A 22,332-nucleotide genomic window follows, 5' to 3' on the forward strand; every position below is an offset into this window, starting at 1 on the left:
ATGCAATGTACATTATTCCCATTCAAATTGGATTTTCTGTTAAAATGATCGTTAAATTCGGTTAAGTTACGAGCGGCACTGTGCTACAGCTGGCAGAGCTGCTGCCTCACAGTGCTAGGGACCAGGGTTCAATCTTGACCTCTAGTGCTGCCTGTGAGTTTACATGTTCTCCCTGCGACCGCTTGGGTTTCCTCCAGGTACTGGGGTTTCCTCCCACATCCCAAACACATTGTTGGTCAATTGGCTGCTGCAAATTGTCCCTGGTGTGTAGGGGGTGGGGGCAAAAGTGGGATAACATAGAATTAGAGCAAATGGATGATCGACAATCAATGTGGACTCGGTGGGCCAAAGGGATTGTTTCCATGCTGTATCTAAACTACACTAAATCAGATTACATTAAATTACTCGTAAGTAGAATTCAGTTTAGAAAAAATATAAATGATTACCATTGAATGAAAGGCATTAAAAGCAAGCTATATAACCAACTTCATGCCCAACACACTGATTTAGTTAATGGCTTTAGGAGATACTGCCAAAGATACAACTCTAAAGGTTTTATTTTGTACTCCAGTTAAAGTAGCACATAATTTCACATCTGTCGAGCAAAATACGAAGTGCGCAACAGCCAGCGAGTACTTAAAGTACTTAGAAGTGTCACATTATGGTTTCTCGACATGAAGCAGTTTACTCTGGTGCATAAATAAGATTTCATGTATGTGCTTTAGCTGCTATCCACAGGAATGTTCACACATCACTGAGGGAAAGGTCTCATAGTCTAAACCCTTTCCAGATGACATCAAGCGAACATGTTTTTAATTAAGCAGATTCAAGAAAATGACAGCTCGGTGTCAGAAGACCAAAGCCTTGAACACGGCAGGAAGTCTTGAGATTGCAAACGTCGAGTCTGCTGGAACCATGGTCATTGAACTGTACAGAAACAGGAAGGCCACTCCATCCAGAGAAACCTGGTAATTTTTAATATGCTCAGAAGCCAGAGAGGAACAAAAACTGTCACACAGATTCCATTGAAAATCTGTGACTGCAAAGCTTAATTAACGGAATCACATCTTTGCTTTCAATCTTCAAAATTACTCTGGAAACTCAGGCATAAAAATGAAACTTCCAGCCAAGATGTCAGATAAACTCACTTTAGAGATGATGAATAAACTAGCAGGCATCAGAGACAAATTAAATGAATATTTCATATGCACAGGGGAACCAGAAAGAGTAGCCAAATGTGAGGATGAGTAGAAAATGAATTGATTATGATGGGCGATACTCTCTGATAGTGTAATGTACAGTCATTCATACGAATCGTGGCACAACATGCACTAAGTAACAAAATAGATCCAGGCAGCTGCAATTAAAAATATTTAAAGAAACAGGAGGTTGAAGTAAAGCAGGATACTTTGGATTTATTAACAGTAGCTCCTCTATCCCTCACCCCCCAGAAGTTTTTAAACTGCACAATCATTACAGATAAATACTTCCCCCAAAAGAATATCTCTCTACTATTTGCTATTCTGTAAAAAAAATGTACAGACTTATTTTAAGGCTTATTAAAAAAATTATTAAAAGTACACATTGCATTTTTTTATATCGTGGATTATGTAACATTGATTTTAAGAAATAAGAATTTATTTTTCTTTAGGTATTTCAAAAATGTGTGGTATGGAAACATTGAAAAATAGGTGCAGGAGTAAGCCATTCGGCCCTTCGAGCCATGGCTGATCATCTGAAATCAGTACCCCGTTCCTGCTTTTTCCCCATATCCCTTGATTCCTTTTTAGCCCTAAGAGCTAAATCTAACTCTCTCTTGAAAATGAATGCCTTGTAGAGCTTAGATTTATATGCAGATAACAAAATGTAAAAATTTATGACATTGTAATTTGTGACATTTCGAAAAGAGTGGTGAGCACGTTACTGAAAGAATCTGCGGAAAAATAAATCATAAATCATTGTTTAGGAAAGCGGAGTTTAATTAAGGATAGTCAGCAAAGACTTGTTAGGAGAAGGTCATGTCTGACCAACTTGATTGAATTTTTGGAAGAGGCAAAAGGTGGATTGATTAGAGCAGCACGTTTTAGAAGTGTACATGGATTTTAGCATTTGAAGTCCAAAAAAGTAAAAGCCCAAGGAAAAGCAATAAAGTTGGCTCGGAGGCAGAAAATAAAGGGTAATGGTTGACAAGGGGTTTAGTGACCCAAAGGCTTTCTGCAGTGCCTAAATGGAATGTTTTTTATTTTTGTCTTAGGCAGGAAATATTATTGTCAAGTCTAATACCAAGAGTAGTAGATAGAAAGGAGAACAGTTTTTTGAAGATAACAAGGAAATGATCAAGTGGGTATAAAAGAGGCAAATGAAATTCAATCCAGGGTAATGTCAGTAATGTATCTGGAGATAGAACACTACAGGGAAATGTAGTGGAATTCTTGAAGGTAGCAACAGAGATACACAAGATTGATAAGAAAGGATCAAAGACAAGTGTATTTATTGGTCAAAACATAGTCACAAGGCAGACACAAAATGCTGGAGTAATTCAGTAGGACAGGCAGCATCTCTGGAGAGAGAGAATGGGTGACGTTTCGGGTCGAGACCCTTCTTCAGACCTTTCAGACCCGAAACGTCACCTATTCCATCTCTCCAGGGATGCTGCCCGTCCTGCTGAGTTACTCCAGCACTTTGTGTCTGTTTTTGGTTTAAACCAGCATCTGCAGTTCCTTCCTACACAGAGTCACAAGGCATGGACATCATGATAGAAGTGTGTTAAAGTTTTGCTTTATAGGCCTGTTCTTCAAAGATGGAAATTAAAGCTCAAAAGTGGTTGGCGTCAATTTCAGAAAGCAGCACACTCCACACAACCGCAATGGCATTTTAGCAAAGAGGAATTTCTGAGTCTTTCCTGGGTGTTTGAAAAGCAGCTGTGTTTTAGATTTTGGGAAGAAATTTACAATGCGTATGATAGGATGAGAAAAGTTGCAGAAAATGGTGCCAGGGTTGATCATTATAGGGAGAAATTAACAAAACTGGAATAGTTTCCGATGGAATAATGAAAGTTGTGGGTAGATTTAATCGGTATAAAATCTTGCGAGAACGAGAGACAATTAATAGAGAATGCCTTTCTCTCTCAACTGCCAAGTAGAGTGGAGTTGACTGTCACTAGCACAAGTACTGTGAGGTACCTACATAATGAAAATATTACTTGCAATAGTATCACAGCACACAGACTCAGGCATCGCACACAAAACATAAATTGTACATAAACTACGCATATATTTTATGTCAGTGAATAGAAAAAAACTGGGGGGAAAAACCATAAGTGCACACTTAGAAAACAGGTCCTTAATAGTGCTAGAGATCACCAAAGAGGTCATCAAACTCAACAAAAGCTTTTCTTTGTACCTCGGTACACGTGGCAATAAACTAAACTCAACTTAACTGAGAAACAGTGGTGAAATGATTTGAGGTGAACTGATAGTGTCCCCCAAATAATGGGCTCAGTCAGAGGTTCGCTTCCTTAGATAATAATGGAGCAGATTTATTTGCTGCATGCGTGTGTACAGGAACATGAAAAATGGGATAAGCCTAAAAAATGTTCTATGTCTTGCATGGACATGATGGGCTGTGTGGTCTCCTGGTGTGTCATAAATATTTATGATCCTATGCATTCCCACAAAAAGGCATTTCCTCTTGATGAGTGTAAAATTGACCAGTCCAGTAATGTGGTGTACACGTTATTGGATTGACATTCAGTAAGTATTCTGATCCAGAGACACAAGATTGATTCTCAACATGGCATTTGAGAAATTCACAGTACCCGGTAATTAAATATTTTATTAAACTGCCGGTCTCTATCATAGTAGTCATGAAACTGAACTGGTTCACTCATGTCTGATCCTTGAAAAGCTCCCAAAAGTTCTCAGATCGGCATGGGAAGTGGGACCTGAAGGCCTTGGCGGACGGAAGCAGAGTGGCGGTGCTGGAGGGCACTGATGGCATAGCTGCGAGGGTTGTGGGTCGTGGTGTTGGCGGAGGCCCTACTGCAGGCGGGTGAGTGAGTGGATCGAGTGCGGAACGGCGGTGGAAGGAGTGACAGCATCGCACTGGGCCATATCGGCCCCTACTTCAACAATCCAGTGCTGCCCGGATACTGGGTCTTAGAGTGAGGATCTATCTCATGGGTTTAAAAATCAGACATTTCAAAGACTTGCAAGTTATAAGATGGCGCCAGAACGTGGTGGCATTCTAGAGGACCTCTTGTACTCATGTGTGGGGTGGAAGATTGCAACCTTCACGTGGTCCGCCCTGTTTCGATTAATGCAATCAACTCGACGTGCACAAACGGAAGATCAATAGAACAAGTTGTCCAACAACTTTAGGCTGTGCACGCCACACGAAAGAAGAAGAAGAGGTACTCATGTGTGGTATGATTTGACTAGATAGCATGCACAACAAGTGATTCAATGTATCTCTGCATACGTGACAATTATAAACTAATTTCCTTGAGGGAAGGAAATCAGCCATCTTTACCTGATTTGGACAGTAGGTACTGCAGACCCTATCAATATGGCTGATTCTTGCACCAGGGCAGTTGTGGATGAATAAAAAATGCCCGCCGTGCAAGAGATATCCACCTTCTTTGGATGCATACTTTAAAAAAAAACTTTAGACTTTCGAGATGCAGTGTGGTAACAGGCCCTTCAGCCCACTGAGTCTGAACCGACCAGAGATCACCCCTTACTCCAGCATTATCCTACATACCAGAGACAATTTACAATTTACTGGGGCGACACAGTGCCTTACACGCTTACAGCATCAGAGACACAGGTTCAATCCTGGCTATGGGTGCTTGTCTGCACGGACTTTGTACATTCTCCCCGTGGCCTGCGTGGGTTTTTTTCCGAGAATGTAAAAATTGTAATGTAGGATAGTGTTAATATGCAGGGATCTCTGGTGGGCCAAGGGGCCTGTTTCCACGCTGTATCTCTAAACTAAACTAAAGAAAACTAAAATAAAGAAGCCAATTAACCTACAAACTTATACGTCTTTGGAGTGTGGAACTCGTAGTCAGGATCGAACCCGTGTCTCTTGCGCTGTAAGGCGGAAACGCTACATAGGGCAACCCTTTGTGCCACTGTGCCGCCCGCACTGGTTGCAATGAATCTTGATGTGTTCTTGCATTCTGAAATCACTCACTAAAAGTCTTACACAACTCCTGATTCTCATGTAAAGTAAATTATTTGAGTAAATAATCAACATACTCTTTTTTGGCACGAGTTGAATGTCAACACAGACCCCAAGAAAACCCCTTGCACCTCTTCAAATAGGTTTAACACAACATTCAAATGATGGCGCCTCTTGATAATTTAGTATTGCACTACGCTGTCAACCTACATTATGTGCTCTAGTCACGACAAATGCCACACAAGCCCAGTTGAAGCGGTTTATCATAAAATAGAATTCTTGACTTTGGATGCACTGTAAATTGTTGGAGCGAGTATTCCTTTTGTTTTACAGTCCAACCACATGGCCAAGAAAGCACACCAGCACATCTTTTTTCCTCATAAGGCTAAGGAAATTCGGAATGGCTCCAAAGACACTTACCAATTTCTACAGATGCGCAATGGAAAGAATCCATTGTGGGTACACCACAGCTTGGTTTGCAGCTGCTCTGCCCAACTCCACAGGAAATTGCAGTGAGATGTGAATGTAGCCCAGTCCATCACACAGACCAGCCACCCTCACCATTGACTCCACCTACACTTCATACCGCCTAGGGAAAGCAGCATTAACACTTGCAACCACGACACTCTCTCTTCTTTCCTCTCTGGTCAGCAGAAGGTACAAAAGGTTGAAAAACGTACCCTCAAATCCAAGAACAACTTCTTCCCCGCTGTTACCAGACTCCTGAACTGACCTTTAATATGATCAGTGTCTGAAGAAGGGTCTCGACCCGAAACGTTGCCTATTTCCTTCGCTCCATAGATGCTGCCTCACCAGCTCAGTTTCTCCAGCATTTTTGTCTACCTTTGATTTTCCAGCATCTGCAGTTCCTTCTTAAACATTTAATATGATAAGGATAAATTCCTGATTTTCGATCTATCTTGGTATGGCCCTTGCACTTTTATAATTTCACATTCTCAGGGCTGTAATACTATATTCTGCATTGTGTTTGTTCTCTTTTTCACTGCCTGATGTACTCATGTAAGGTATGGTTTGTCTGGATAGCATAATAATTGTTTTCCACTCTATCTTGGTACACCGTGATAATACTAAACCAATTTATAAAGGCCACCAAGTTTCCTAGGCAGGGCAAGATAGAATGGTTGATGTAAAGGGTATCCATATTGAGATGAAAATTAGAAATTTGAACAGGTGTGCAGTTTGGTGAGTAGTGAAATGAGGCATACCTGGATTTTATCTGTTGTTTTAACAATGGGGTCATGAAGCAATGTGAACATTCTGTGATTGGGTCAATAATTGGCATTTTTATTTCTTATTTTAATCTAAATGCTTGATTTGAAATGAGCAATAAGTCTATTCAATGGTTTCAACGGGGTCCCAATAATTCCAAATAATTTCCAGTGGTTTAATTGAAGATTATTTAAATAAGCATTTTAGAATGGAACCGATTATCCCTTGCACATCTCGTCTGTGCTGGATCTACTCAACTATGTTCTGAGCATTCGATGATGAGAACATCCTAAACACAAAGGTACACGTGCTTTACTCTGCAGCCAATAACACTGCTATTTCGACGAAACTCCACGACTGGCGTTGAAATTGTTAAGTACAATGCTAGAAGAGCTTTAGAATTTATAGTCCCCTTGACATTATTTACGGCCAACCAAAACAGAGACCAGTCAACAAACTCAACAGTGGAGCCAAGTCAGTATATCTAGTAATCGGACTGCACATTGCTCAATTAAACTGCATTTTCAGTACCACAGCTATTCCTGGTCATAAAGAGACATTCACAAGTTGCTAAAACCCACAAAGGACTGAGTTAAAAATAAATAATAAGTGACCTTTAATATTTTCCAGTGTAAGAAGCTGGTATGATTCAGTAATGTCATTTAGATAAAGGTCATCAACCATATCAGAAAAGTTAACCTAACATAATACTTTGTTTGTGAGCATAGAATACAAGTAATAGACAATTATAACATTAAGATCGAGAATATAATTCTTTGCACAGAAAGTAATGTTCGCTCCAATGATATGATAACGATATATTAGTTTGGCAACTCAAACGCCTAGGAATGAAGATTACATAGAGTGGAATACACTACCGTATCCATCACAGGCACTGACTTCCCCACCATCAAAGAGATCTACAAGAGATGCTGCTTCAATAAGGCAGTCACTATCATCTAAGACCCACACCACCCTGGCCACTTTCTTATTTCGCTGCTACCATCTGAAAACATAGAAACATAGAAAATAGGTGCAGGAGTAGGCCATTCGGCCCTTTCAAGCCAGTACCACCATTCAATATGATCATGGCTGATCATCCAAAATCAGCACCCCGTTCCTGCTTTCTCCCCATATCCCTTAATTCCGTTAGCCCTAAGATTTAAATCGATCTCTCACTTGAAAACATCCAGTGAATTGGCCTGCACTGCCTTCTGTGGCAGAGAATTTCACAGATTCACAACTCTATGTGTGAAAAAGTATTTCCTCATCTCAGTCATAAATGGCTTACCCCTTATTCTTAAACTGTGACCCAAGGTTCTGGACTCCTCCGACATCGGGAACAGTTTTCCTGTATCTAGCCTGTCCAATCCCTTAATAATATTATATGTTTCTGTAAGATTGCCTCTCATCCTTTCAAATTCCAGTGAATATAAGCCCAGTTGACCGATTCTTTCATCATACAGTGTCCTCCATAATGTTTGGGACAAAGACCCATCATTTATTTATTTGCCTCTGTACCCCACAATTTGAGATTTGTAATAGAACAAAATCATATGTGGTTAAAGTGCACATTGTCAGATTTTATTAAAGGTCATTTTTATATATTTTGGTTTCACCATGTAGAAATTACAGCTGTGTTTATACATAGTCCCCCCATTTCTGGGCACCATAATGTTTGGGACACAGGCGTTTGTAATTGCTCAGCTGTGTTTACTTGCCTCCTTAATGCATGTATAAGAGAGCTCTCAGCACCTATTCTTTCCTCCAGTCTTTCCATCACATTTGAAAACTTTTATTGCTGTTTATCAGCATGAGGACCAAGGTTGTGGCAATGAAAGTCAAATAAGTCATTATGAGACTGAGCAACAAGAATAAAACTGTTAGAGACATCAGCCAAACCTTAGGCTTACCAAAATCAACTGTTTGGAACATCATTAAGAAGAAAGAGAGCACTGGTGAGCTTACTAATCACAAAGGAACTGGCAGGCCAAGGAAGACCTCCATAGCTGATGACAGAAGAATTCTTTCTGTAATAAAGAAAAATCCCCAAACACCTGACCAACAGATCAGAAACACTATTCAGGAGTCAGGTGTGGATTTGTCAATGACCACTGCCTGCAGAAGACTTAATGAAAAGAAATAGAGGCTACACTGCAAGGTGCAAACCACTGGTTAGCCGCAAATATAGGATGGCCAGGTTACAGTTTGCCAAGAAGTACTTCAAAGAGCAACCACAGTTCTGGAAAAAGGTCTTGTGGACAGATGAGATGAAGATTAACTTATATCAGAGTGATGGCAAGAGCAAAGTATGAGAAGAGAGAAGGAATTGCCCAAGATCTAAAGCATACCACCTCATCTGTGAAACACGGTGGTGGGGGTGTTATGGCCTGGGCATGTATGGCTGCTGAAGGTACTGGCTCACTTATCTTCACTGATGTTACAACTGCTGATGATAGTAGCATAATTTTGAAGTGTATAGGCACATTCTATCTGCTCAAGTTGAAACAAATGTCTACATCAAGACAATGATCCCAACTATACTGCTGAAGCAACAAAGGTGTTTTTCAAAGCTAAAAACTTGTCATTTCTTGAGTGACTGTCAATCACCCAATATGAATCCAATTGAGTATGACTTTTATATGCTGAAGAGAAAACTGAAGGGAACTAGCCCCCAAAACAAGCATAAGCTAAAGATGGCTGCAATACAGGCCTGGCAGAGCACCACCTGAGAAGACACCCAGCAACTAGTGATGTCCATGAATCGCAGACTTCAAGCAGTCATTGCATGCAATGGATATGCAACAAAATACTAAACATGCCTTCTTTCATTTACATGGCATTGCTGTGTCCCAAACATTATGGTGCCCTGAAATCCGGGGTCTATGTTTAAACACTGCTGTAATTTCTACTTGGTGAAACCAAAATGTATAAATTATTAAAATCTGACAATGTGCACTTTAACCACATGGGATTTTTTTTCTATTACAAATCTCAAATTGTGGAGCAGAGGCAAATAAATAAATGATGGGTCTTTGTCCCAAACATTATGGAGGGCACTGTATATTAAACTGGTGAACCAGCGCTGCACTCCCTCAATAGCAAGATTGAGGAAAGAAGGTGCAGAAGCTTAAAAACTGTGACCAACAGGTTCAAGAATGGCTTCTTCCTGGCAACCAACAGGCTCTCGAACACTACATAACACCAACTTCAGCAACTATGAACCTCCATGGACTGTTGGTCTTTGATTGCACTACGAATTTTGTTCAGTATTGTGGTTATTAATCTATTGAAGTTTTTTTCATTATTTTATTTCTTGGTGTGTATTGCATTCATGGGCCAGTTCTGCTGCTGCACGGAAGAATTTCATTGTTCCATTGTCGGTACATATGACAACTAAACACTCTTTACTCTTGACTCTTGCAAATAGCCTTGATCACCTTAATTACCTACAATTAGCTTGAGATTTTTCGAACTATGGCCAGCTTAAAAGTACAACCAATGATGGCTGGTCCATTCTATGAATGAAAAAGCACTTGCATTTATATGGCACCTGGGACTGAGGCAACAGGAATGTTCACTTAATAAATTATAAGGCAAAGAGCAGAAATTCAACCCATTTTGTCAGCATTCCTGTCTGCCTTTGCTAAATATGTGTAATTCAATAAACACCAGTTCTAATTCCCTACTTACTGCATGGCACCCGGAAGAACTGCCTGTAATTACACTTAATTACAACATAAATATTTAGCACTGTGCATTTCCACCTCATTATCTAATTAATTCACAACTTTTATTTGGAATTTACCCCACACAACACAAACTAAGAGTGGTGAAATCTGCTTACGAACACTATCGATAAAACAAGTAAGGGTGACTTACTAACTTCCATCCGCATATCATTTGCCTAGAGGGAAGGAGGATCATGAACGGGCGAGTAGGCACATAAAGCCTCAAGTCAGAAGCACTGCATAATGGGGTCAGAATCAGTTCCAACAATGTACATATTCTGGAAAGATCTAAAATCCATGTAAACGATTGAGAAAGATACTGATACGTTTCGAGTTTAGAGATATTTAATGAACAGTGATCGTGAATGGCAATCCAAGGAATTCCTGTGTGTCACTATAACAGAGCTGCATCATGACGTTTCAGTAAGGGGTCGCAACCTTGTTGTGTTGGAAAAGCCTGCGAGATCCTGAGAGCCAAGCCGTCTGGAGCTATGCTCCTGGCAAGGTCACCCACAGCAGGCAGGTCGAGGGAGAGGTTCCTATCAATAACAGCACAAGAAGAAGTCCACAACAGTGGAACAGGAGGAGGATGGGGCTGGCCTGCTGGATGGAGCACCACAGTGGCTGAGATGGGGAAAGAAGGCTGCAGCAGGGAAAGGCTTCCAACTGTGGTGGAGTCATTGCCGTTGGACCCAGGTCTATATCTGTTAAGGACCTTGTGGTGGCTATTTGTGTACCAGTCTCACCACATTGAAAGATGTCCTACGAAGAGGTCCATCAGGAGGAACACACCAAGTCTGCTGCACCAGGATCTGCTACAGCCATCTCATGACCCACAGAAAGGACCCACCAGGAGGACAATCATACTCAACTTTGAGTGATCGATAATTATGACAAATCGAAGTCTGAAAACATAAAATGTAGCTCCAAGGGAAATTGGAGATATGCTGTTTGTCACATCTAGCAATGTCACGCCCACATCCCCTTCTTAGTGAAATCTGGAAGTTTTCCAGCATTACCAAATTTGTACCTAGATTGCACTGAATGTGGCTTGAACTTTGAAACATTGAATGGACATGACACGATCAAAACAATTTAATACCTTTCTCGCATATTAAATATTCATGCAGGTCAAAGTTTTGTTATTAGTTGGGATCTACCCAAATTCGACACTTAATGACATGTAACAAGACTAAAAACTGCTGGAGGAACTCAGCAGGTCAGGCAGTATCTGTGGAGGGAAATGGACAGATGACTTTTTTGGATCGGGACCATTCTTCAGATTGAAGTCAAAAGAAAACTGTGCTTAATCAGTTATTAAGCACCTAAAATATTCTCTCATTTAAATTAGCACATTTCATTTTTTACACAAATATTTGTACAGGTAGAATCTTAATTAAGGCCACAATGTCACGCAAAGAGAGTATTCCCTGGGATGTTTCTGAAAGTCAGTTCTCTAAAGGTCACTCTTTGAGCTTTCATTCTATACACTGGTGGGTGGTAAAAATATAAATTCACATTTGAACAGATTACCTTATTAAATAAATCTAATTAACAACAGTAACAAGGCTTTGGGCTTAAGGGTAAAATCTGCTCTGTTAGTTTAAAAAAACTGCAAAAATGCAATTTTGTTTATGCAAAAACAGTAAAGCAGCTGTGGCTTATTTTTAGAAAATAGATAGGTGATAAAATTGCAGCTAAATTAATTTATTCAGACAAACATAGTCTGTGCCATATAAATTCCAAATGGGGTCACGTCAGACTTCATAAATCAGTCAATGTGTTTGTTAATCCGGAATAAGTGCATTCTTGGTAATTACCAGTCCTATGGCCAGTTAGTCTAACAAGAACATTGACAAGTCATTCATTAGTCATATCCTTAAAAACAAACTTAAATCAACTCCACCGACATAATTTATTTTTGAGGAGGTGAGGGTTGGGGTGGGGAGGACATTTTGCTTTGTCATTCCCCACCTGGGATCCCAGCAGCACATTAAATGTGCTTCTCCTTAGAATTCCTTTGTCAGAAAGTCATGAATGCATAATCTATGGTCCCAAAGCGAAAGCTCGCGCCATTTGTACCAGTGTCCCTACCACCACGCACCTGAAAGAAAACTGGCAGCCACAAACCTTATGTGTTAATTACACATATGAAGCCTATTATGCAAAGAAAGGGCACCTGCTGGCAGTGAAAATGAATACAACCTGCCCTTCCTGTGCAGTGAGTAAATTGAAGGCTCATTTCAACAGGAGATAATGGTTTTCAGATTACATTCCCTGTAATCCTGAGACGGCTGGCTATTTAACATTTAAATCATCCACAGGGAACACTCTCCTTCCATTTAAATGTTTCAAGCCCCTATCATTCACTTCACTTAAAACTCTTGTTATCCCTGCTGGCAACTGATTTAATTACTTTTTGGATGTTGCCAGAGTAAACACAAGGCTATATACCATGTTATTATAGTGCAAGCCACGGCTCACTGGGTAGCACCCTTGCTTGAGTCGGAAGGTTGCAGGATCAAGACCCATTTTAGAGACCCGAGCACAAAACCAAGACAAACACTAACACTTCAAGGCTGCACTGAGAGAGTGCGGCCCTGCCAGAAATACAGGCTTTCAGATTCAACTGGACTGAGGCCCCATCTGTTCCCATGCATTCATATTCTAAAGAGATGCAGAAAACGACCTCAGTTTCCAATTCTTTATCTGATTTCTGGGCTTTCGATCGTCTTTATTTTAATCCTACTTATATTCCATCCCTGAACTTTATTCCAATGCACCGATGAAAGCCCAGAGCTAGAAAATGGCATCTACCATTTAATCCTCCCTTTCCTTTGTACGGTCCATTTCCCATTCCACAATTTACTTTTCCCAACCAATGGTGATCAGCAGGTAGACACAAAAAGCTGGAGTAACTCTGCGGGTCATATAGCTTCTCTGGAGAGAAGGAATAGGTGATGTTTTGGGTCGAGACCCTTCTTCAGATCTTCCTTCCTACACAATGGTGATTAGGAATTAATAGCTCAAACACTTCAAAGCCTACATTAACCGTGATCATATTTCCTCCGAATATACTTCACACAAGGATTCAGTAACATTCTCTGAACTACTCTGTTCATTGGTTCAGCCAAAGCCACCTTCCAAAACTGTGTTTAAAATTATCCTTTTTCTTCATTCTATTCAAAATGGCCCCAGATGCTTTCTTTCCAATTGCCTGCACTTCCGTTCTCATGTCTTATGTCCATCCCTGCACCTGTACATTCATTAGGTGATCCATTGCTATATTTGCCATCTCCATAAGAATGGGCCCTCGCTTATTTTCACATTTGAACACTGCCTCCTACCGTAAAGGTATATTTGTTTCCCCCAAAGATCTAATTTTGCTCCCTACCAACCCTACTTTCAATATATATCCAGTACCTCAGAAACATCATCTGAAATCATTGCATTATTTTCACATGAACTCAGCTTTTTCTCAGCACGACTTCCCCTTGCATCCCCCCATCCCCCCCCCCCACCCACCCCCCCACCCCAAGTCATACTGTTGAACAGCCAGCAGCCCAACACATCCATGCTGGCCATCATGCCCATCTATACTGGTGCCAGTTGCCCATGGATATAGAATAGACAGACATGAAAGTTGCCATGAAATTTCATCATGGTATAATAAGACTCCATTTACACTTCATGCTGCCTCAGCAAGGCCAGCAGCATAATCAAGGACCAGTCTCACCCCGGACATTCCCTCTTCTCTCCTATCAGGAAAGAGGTACAGAAGTGTGAAAACGCATACTTCCAGATTCAGGGACAGTTTCTTCCCAGTTGTCATCAGGCAACTGAACCATCCTATCAACAATTAGAGAGCGGTCCCTTAATCAAACTTCACTGGGCTTTATCTTGCACTAAACATTATTCCCTTTATCCTGTATCTGTACACTGTGGATGGCTCAATCAGTCTTCCCACTGATTGAATAGCACACTACATAACACTTTTCACTGTACCTCGGTACATGTGACAATAAACTCAACTAAACTAAAATGTATGACATTGGAACAAAATTAGGCAATTCGATCATGGCTGATCTATTTTTCGCTCTCAAACCCATCTCTTACCTTCTCCCCATGATCAATAATGATCAAGTATCCCAACATCACTGTGAAAGATATTTTTACAAATCAACAAAGAGACAACTACAAACTTGTGATAAAGAAATTACTTGTCACTACAGGTGGTTGAGTGGGAAAACCCATTTGCTTGTATCCTCCCATCAAAATCATACACCATCCCTGTCTTAGACGTCCCTTGAACATCCCTGGATCTAAATGCGGTAACTCCTGTCCAACAGCACAGGAGAATACCTTTTCCAGGCAGCCTGCAGCAGTTCAATTCGAGTTAATTAGGTACTGATAATATATGCTGGCCTTGCCACATCCCATAAAAAGAGAGACAAATGCAAACTGCAAATGCTGGTTTACAAAAAAAACACAAAGTACTGGAGTAATTCAGTGGGTCAGGCAGCATGTCAAGGACATAGATAGGCGACGTTTTGGGTCGTTACTCCTCTTCCGACTTCTTCTTCTGAGTCCATCTTGTTGCAAATGATGACCTCGATGTCATCGTCCGTCCTGAAAAGGACGCAAGATTCCGGCGACCATCAGTGGGAGCCATCACTTGTCGCAATGGATGATGGTGGTAGCAGAATTAGCTCAGGATACTTCCAGTTTCCAGCCCTGCAACGTGGACACTTCTGCTTCAGACGGATAGTAATAAAATTGATCTGAAGAAAGGTCCCAACCCAAAATGTCACGTACCCATATCCTCCAGAGATGCTGCTGGACCCACTGTGTTACTTCAACAATGAATAAAAAACATTGAAATGAGGAAGAATTTTATTAATCGGTTTATGTTTGATCACTGTAAAAAAATATGGAGTCAGATAAAATCAGAAGAAATGCTTCCAGTAGATGTATTCGGCAAATAACAGGAGGAACTGGTGTGTAATCAAGGAGAAGCAACCAGTGAACCGTAAAGGACAGGCCCAACATCTCAGGGCTTGGTACAGAGGGTAGTCAACCATTCGCAAAGGAGAAATGTATCAGAGATTCATGCCAATTTGGTCGTTAAGGAGGAAGCCAGCGACCAGGGTACAACAGGGGAGGTAAGACAAACGTGGGGGAGTACGCTTAATAGGTGACATTTACGCTTCGAGACCATTGGTAAGAAGGTTCTCGACCCGAAATGTCACCCATTCCTTCTCTCCAGAGATGTTGCCTGTCCCGCTCAGTTACTCCAGCTTTTTGTGTCCATCTTCGTTTTAAACCAGCATCTGCAGTTTCTTCCTACACATTTCATTTGCTGTAAAAACAGCAATGGGTTATTAGAGAGATACAGTATGGCAATAGGCCTTTTGGCCCATTGAGTCCTCACTAATCATCAATCATTGAAACTAATCCTACACTAATCTAATCCAATGTTATTCGCTCTACATTGTCATCAATGGGCCCCAGATTGTACCACTCAACGACACACAAGGGGCAATTTACAGAGGCCAATTAACCTACCAACCTGCAAGTCTTTGGGATGTGGAAGGAAACAGGAGCAGCTGGAGGAAACACACAAGGTCACGGGGAGAACAGGCAGACTTCACAGAGATATTACCCGAGGTCAGGACTGAACCCGGGTCTCTGGCGCTGAGAGGCTGCAACTCTACCAGTGCCGTGATGGGAATGGGGTCCCCGACGGTTACAACCCTCTCCCCATCATCCAGTGCGGGTGGGGTGAGTGGTTGATACTGTGGCCATTCGGTTCCTGTACACAGAAACTCAAAGTTCAAATGCCAAGGGGATAGCAATCGCAGAAGATTGGAACACTCGGTCTTCATTTCTTCTGACCAATTATGCAGGTAGTATAAATCTGAGGCCAGAAATATTTTGACATTTAAATATAAGCTTGAGTTAACTTCTTACCAGCAGTAGTCCAATAGATGTGGAGGGAGGACAGGGATGTAAACATGCTGCCAATACATAGGGTATAGCATTGCTGCAGACCCATGGATACAGGCTGTTAACTAGGAGAAACAAGAACAAATACTCATCAATTCAAATATTCTTAAACTAACATTCTGAACAGAAAATGACTTTCAAATTTTAAGCCATCAATAAATTATAAATTCGACACAGAAAGAAAGCATGTAACACCGGTATTTCTAAACTAAATGTTAAAACCTTCCCTTCTAAACTATATCCGGAACAGCTCAGTGAATGATTCAACATGTGTTAAGTTGAAAGTGATGGCCATACACTGATTAAAACGCAGTACTTGATCTTGCTTCTGTCAGATAATTAAGGTCCATCCTCAATATCCAGCACTAAATCTTCAGCATCAGTCAATGTAGCTTGGATCAGTGAACAGTTGGAGCCGTGAACATGGGATAATGATCAGACATCTCCGCATCGCAGCAAAAAGGTGCTTTTACAAACCAACAAAGAGACCTGTACAAATTTGTGATAAGCAATTTGTGATAAGCAAATCACTTTGTTTCAAAGAATCCACAACATTCTCACTACACGTGGAACCATCTCTTTGTAAGAAACTCTGCTTATAAGAAACCTTTCTTCCCAATTTACCTCATTACGTAGATGTATGATCCTCTTTAATATGTTAACCAGTGCTATTAAAAACCTGCATGTCACATGACCACAGTCAAAGACTCACTATTTCAAATTGCACAGGCAGATTCACGAGTCAAGAGAATTTTATTGTCAAAGTATCAAAATACAACAATGACACTTTTTTAACTGGCTGAAGACACACAAACCAGTATTGACTTAACATAACTCACCAAAGTTTGATTTATATTTAATCATTCTTGAGATCAACTACAGAACAGCACCAATAGCTTTGGAATGGAATTCCACACAGGCTGCCATAGAAACAATTTTATAAACCCTCTGTTATTAAATTGCAGAGGGGTCGGCGATGGGAGCCTCGGCGGCAATGGGAGCCTCGGTGGTGGGGGGCCTCGCGATCGACCTATGATCAGCGGTCGATGAGCGTGGGGGGGGGGGGGGAAGGGGAAGACAATGCGGACCCGACATGGGGGGACCGCTGTGAAGGATGGGGGGACCCGGTGTGGGGAGCACTCTAATTTTAGAATCCTCTGCCCAGGGGATAACCCTGCATTCGTTTGTTTGTTCGTTCATTCATTCCAGTTAAGACGCTGTACACACAGCAGCCGGCCAACAGTCGCTTGTCTTTATCTTTTTTTTCCACTTTTTAATTTACTTTTAATTTCAAGTTTTCGTGTACCTCGTGTGTTGTGACTGTTGGCAGACCAATTTCCCTCCGGGGATTAATAATGTTCTATCGTATCGTATCGTATCGTGTGTAGCTTGGCCAGATACTGAAGGAGCAAGAAGCCCTGCTCCGCTCACATTACATTGTGCAGCACAGTGGCATAGGGGCAGCACAGTGGCACAGCTAGTGGGTGCACTGTGCCACTGGGTTCGAGGTTCACCACGGATGCTGTCTGTGCAGAGTTTGCACGTTCTCCCTCTGACCACGTGGCTCTCCTCCGGGTGCAGCGGTTTCCTTCAATATCCCAAAGACGTGCTCCTAGTGTGTAGGGAGTGGATAAGAAAATGGGATAACATAGAACTAGGGTGAACGGGTGACCTATGGTCGGCATGGATTCGGGCTGAAGGGCCTGTTTTCATGCTGTATCTTTCAATCGATACCAGTGCTCATCATCTGTCACTGTGCATCTGTGCACTAATTGTTTTTTAAATAAAGCCAAGTAAATAAAGTGTTCGGAATTTTTTTTTCAGGATGTAATGTTAAGTTTAATGCATGAGATAAACAGGTATCTTCTATTGTTACAAAATACAGATTGATTCCTACTGATAAAGCATTATAACCGCAAGGGGATAACTTGGCCAATATTCCAAATAATTGTCTCTTTTTAAACTCTGCTTCTTTTAAAACTGAAACCCAACTGTTCTCTCAGGTGAAAGTAAAATGATTTCATGGCATTCTATCAATCAACCAGGAGGGTAATCCACTGTGTACTGGCCAATATTTCTTCTTCAGCCAACGTCACTGAATTGACAGGTGATCTGCTCATTGTCGTGGTGGTGTTTGTGGGAGCCTGCATGAGCAAATTGGCTGCCATGTTCCTATATTACCTGTTAGAAATGCCCCAATTAAAATTGCTGGTATTATTGGACAGTGAAGAAGGTTACCTAGGATTATATCAGTATCTTGATCAACTGGGCCAATGGTTCAATAGTGCTTTATTTCTCACATATTCGTTTTGCATATTTATACACATGCAGGCGCCGCCATGTTTTGGTGCCATTTCCATTGGCAAAGTCCAGTCCGCCCGTGCGCTCAGTTTACGGGAGCAGTTCCCAATCCAGGTAAGCCCTGGGCTCGTGTAAGGCCTTCCTGCTTCGCCCTCGACAGGCCCAGTCCATGAACTGATGTCCCTCCCCTCACATGGCCACATTTGCAGCAGTCGACCTTGAAGGCGCTGTAGGCAATATCCTGGTTCACCCTCATACTGGCTCACTCCTCGCGTTCAGTGACTCCAGCAGCTCCCTCCCGATACCGTTGTCCGCCAAGCTTTCAGGCACGGCCTCTTGGGAAGTCCCAAGGATCGGCAGATGAAGTTTAATTTAGATTAAAGTGAGGTGTTGCATTTTAGTAAGATAAACCAGAGCAACATTTAAATGGTAGGACCCTGGGGAGGGTCGTCAGACAGAGAGACCTAGGAGTACAGCTATATACTTTCATGAAAGTGGAGACATAAGTGAACAGGGTGGTGAAGAAGGCATTTGGTACGCTTGCCTTCAGGGCACTGAGTACAGGAGTCATTTTCTCATGTTACAGCTGTATAAGATTTTATTGCAACCCACATTTGGAATACCATGTTCAGTTCTGATCACCCTATCAGAAGAATGTCATGAAACTGGAACGGGTACAAAAATGATCTACAAGGATGTTGCCAAGTCTGGAGGGTTTAAGTTATAAGGAGAGGCTGGAATAGGTTGGGTCTTTTTTCCGCCCGGAGCATAGGAGGCTGAGGGATGAGCTTATAGATGTTGGTCAGATCACGTGAGGCAGGGATAAGGTGGTACTCTAAAACTAGGGGGCATAGATTTAAGCTGAGATTTTAAAGGGTTTTAAGAGGCAACATTTTAACACAGACGATGGTGGGTATATGCAATGAGCTCAAATCATCAAAGCGAGCCCAAATTATGACACGTAAAAGACTATTAGACTTGTACATGGATAGGAAAGTGTTGGAGGGATATAGGCCAGGTATAGGCGAGTGGAACCAGCTTGCTTAAGCAACTTGATTGGGGTGAACACATTGGGCCAAAGGCCTGATTTCATGCTGTATGACTCTCTGAATCTATTACAACAATTACTATATTTCAAAATTGCTTCATTGGCTGTGAAACACGTTAGACCTCAAAATGCTTTTAAAATGCAAGTTTCTCTTTCACATTTCTAAATTGGGCAACAAATACACCCCATCTGGAGGCCCAAGAAATCGCAGGTGATGGAATCTAGCATAGAACACAAAGTGCTGGTGTAACTCAGCGGATCAAGCAGCATCTCTGGAGGACGTGGACAGGCGATAGACGAGTTGCGTCGTTTCGAGTATGAAGAAAGGTCCAGATCCACCCATGTCGTCCAAATATGCAGCCTGATCTGCTGCGTTACTCCAGCACTTCTAATATATTTTATCTACTGGGAATTAGGGGCCGTTATGCATTTGAATTGGGTATAGATAGGATGGTGCATAACCACAAGATAAAGGTTCATGGGCGGGTCGTGAATCGGTTAACGGGCAAAAAAGTGGAGTGCTAAATGTACCATTCTTGGATTGACAAGCTGTAATGAATGGGTTTGGCCGTCAAAGATCGAAATGGGAAGGAATTTCTACTCTCCGGGAATTGTGAATCTTTGCAATTCAATATGCCAGGGAGCTGTGAAGGCTGAATTATTCAAGGCTTAGATTGTTTATTTTAGTCCACAGGGGAATCAAGAATGATAGGGGATCATGCAGGGGAGCGTTACCAAAGATCCTATCCGCTATGATATTATTGAATGGCAGAGGAGGCTCAAGTGCCGAATTTGGCCATCTGCTTCTCTTACTGTTATTCCGACACAAAATCAGAAATGTATTTTATGGAATACAGAGGGTGCTCCCCAAAAATACAATGACAATATTTACAATAATTTGAAAAGTTCAATGAACAGTTAAGTGTGATTTATTATGTATTTTAAAATTAAGATTAGTTTACTCTTCAAATATATCACTCACATTTTTAATGAACATCCTACTTTGATGGGAAGTAAAGAGAAAATACTAAGAAAATGTAATTTATAATTCGCAGATGACAATATGGTTAAGATTTGACTGAACTTTGGTAATATTTTAATCTTCGCTTAATGCTGTATGGTACTTCTCTCCACTCTAATACCGTGAATATTTGCATATGACACAGAAGTGGGATTAGCTCAAGGATTTGGAGCTGAAATACTATTTTCAATACTCGGCACTGTGACGCAGCGGTAGAGTTGCTGCCTTACAGCGCCGGGGACCCGGGTTCGATCCCGACTACGGGTGCTGTCTATACGGAGTTTGTATGTTCTCCCCGTGACCCTGCGTGGGCTTTCTCCGAGATCTTCTGTTTCCTCCCACACTCCAAAGACGTACAGGTATGTAGGTTAATTGGCTTGGTACATGTGTAAAATTGTCCCTAGTGTGTAGTAGGACTGTGTTAGTGTGCGTGGATCACTGGTCAGCGCGGACACGGTGGGCAGAAGGGCCTGTTTCCGAGCTTTATCTCTAAACTAAACTCGGGTATATATTTATTTCACAAATCTGAATGTCTGCTGGAGCATGGATTGTTGATTTTGGAAAGCAATGTAGAAAAAGTAGGTGGGCACAGTGAAGCAACTGGTAGAGCTGCTGCCTCACAGCACTAGAGATCTGGGTTCGATCCCCACCTCGGGTGCTGTCTGTGCGGAGTTTGCATTTTAGCTCTGCGACGGAGTAGGTTTCCTCCGGGTGCTCCAGTTTCGTCCCGCATCACAAAGACGTGCGGGTTTGTGGGTTAATTGGTCTCTGGAGGTTGCCTCTGTGGGTAGGGAGTGGATGTGAAAGTGGTATAACCTGGAACTAGTGTGAATTGGTGGCGTGGACTCAGTGGGCTGAAGGGACCTTATCATTCAATCAAAACCAATGCACTGTCCCATCTGAAAGCCACAGGAAAGGGTGCTGTCACCATGAGACTATTAAAAAATTGTAAAGTCACAGCAAGAGATGGAGAGGAGCAAATACCTGCCATTTGTGGTTCATCGCATGCTGACCTTTATGCAAGTTTAGCTTTCATGTGTAAATTTTCCTTGCAATCATTTCTACAGTGCGAGGACAGAAGATATCAGAGTAGGTCATCTGCCCCTTCAGGCTTGCTCTGCTATTCACTGACAACATGGCTCATCTCGCTCAGCTTCATCTTCCCTCACTTTCTCCATATTCCGCAATTCAATTTGTGTTCAATCTTTCCACCTCATCCTCAAATGTACTCAATGACTGAGCATCCGAGGCAGTGTGTGCCAGAGATTCACAATCCTTTAAGATATTGCTTCATTCAGTCCCAGATGGCAGACGAGGACCATAGAACAAAGAGCAGAACAACACAGGAACAGGTCTTTCAGCCCACAATGTCTGTACTAGCTATCCCAAACATGATGCCAATTTAAACTAAGAAGACACAAGGGACTGCAGATGTTAGTTTACAGAAAAAGATAAACACAAGGTGCTGGAGCAACTCAGCGGGTTTGGAGGACACGAATAGGTGATGTTTTGGGTTGGTATCGTTCTGCAGACTGATTAGAGTAAGGGGTGGGGGGTAAAGCTGGAAGAGAGGTGGGGAGCATGACAGAGCCAGGCAAGCTATAGGTGGAGAGGAGGATGCTTTTTGTGTCCATCTAAGCTATAGGTGGATGCAGGTGAGGGGGGTTGATTGCCACATTATACTAATCTCCTCTGCCTGCACATAATCCATAGCCCTCCATTCCCTGCATAAACATGTTCCCATCTAAAAGTCTCTCAAACGACCAGTTTCAGACTTCCAAGCCAAAGAACACAGCTATTCTATCCAGCCC

The 22,332-nt window shown here is 41.8% G+C and overlaps 1 protein-coding gene across 6 annotated transcripts in view; it reads right to left on the reverse strand.

Moving 5' to 3' along the window:
• dennd1a (DENN domain containing 1A) overlaps positions 1–22,332 on the reverse strand; it is a 492,710-nt gene that overhangs the window by 198,629 nt on the left and 271,749 nt on the right. For all 6 annotated transcript variants that reach the window (XM_033048631.1, XM_033048628.1, XM_033048627.1 and 3 more), the window contains one exon: positions 16,116–16,216. In XM_033048631.1, coding sequence (XP_032904522.1) covers positions 16,116–16,216 — 101 coding nt within the window. The remainder of the gene's footprint in view (positions 1–16,115; positions 16,217–22,332) is intronic.

Source organism: Amblyraja radiata, chromosome 32 (genome assembly GCF_010909765.2).
Source record: "Amblyraja radiata isolate CabotCenter1 chromosome 32, sAmbRad1.1.pri, whole genome shotgun sequence".
NCBI classification, from domain to species: domain Eukaryota; kingdom Metazoa; phylum Chordata; class Chondrichthyes; order Rajiformes; family Rajidae; genus Amblyraja; species Amblyraja radiata.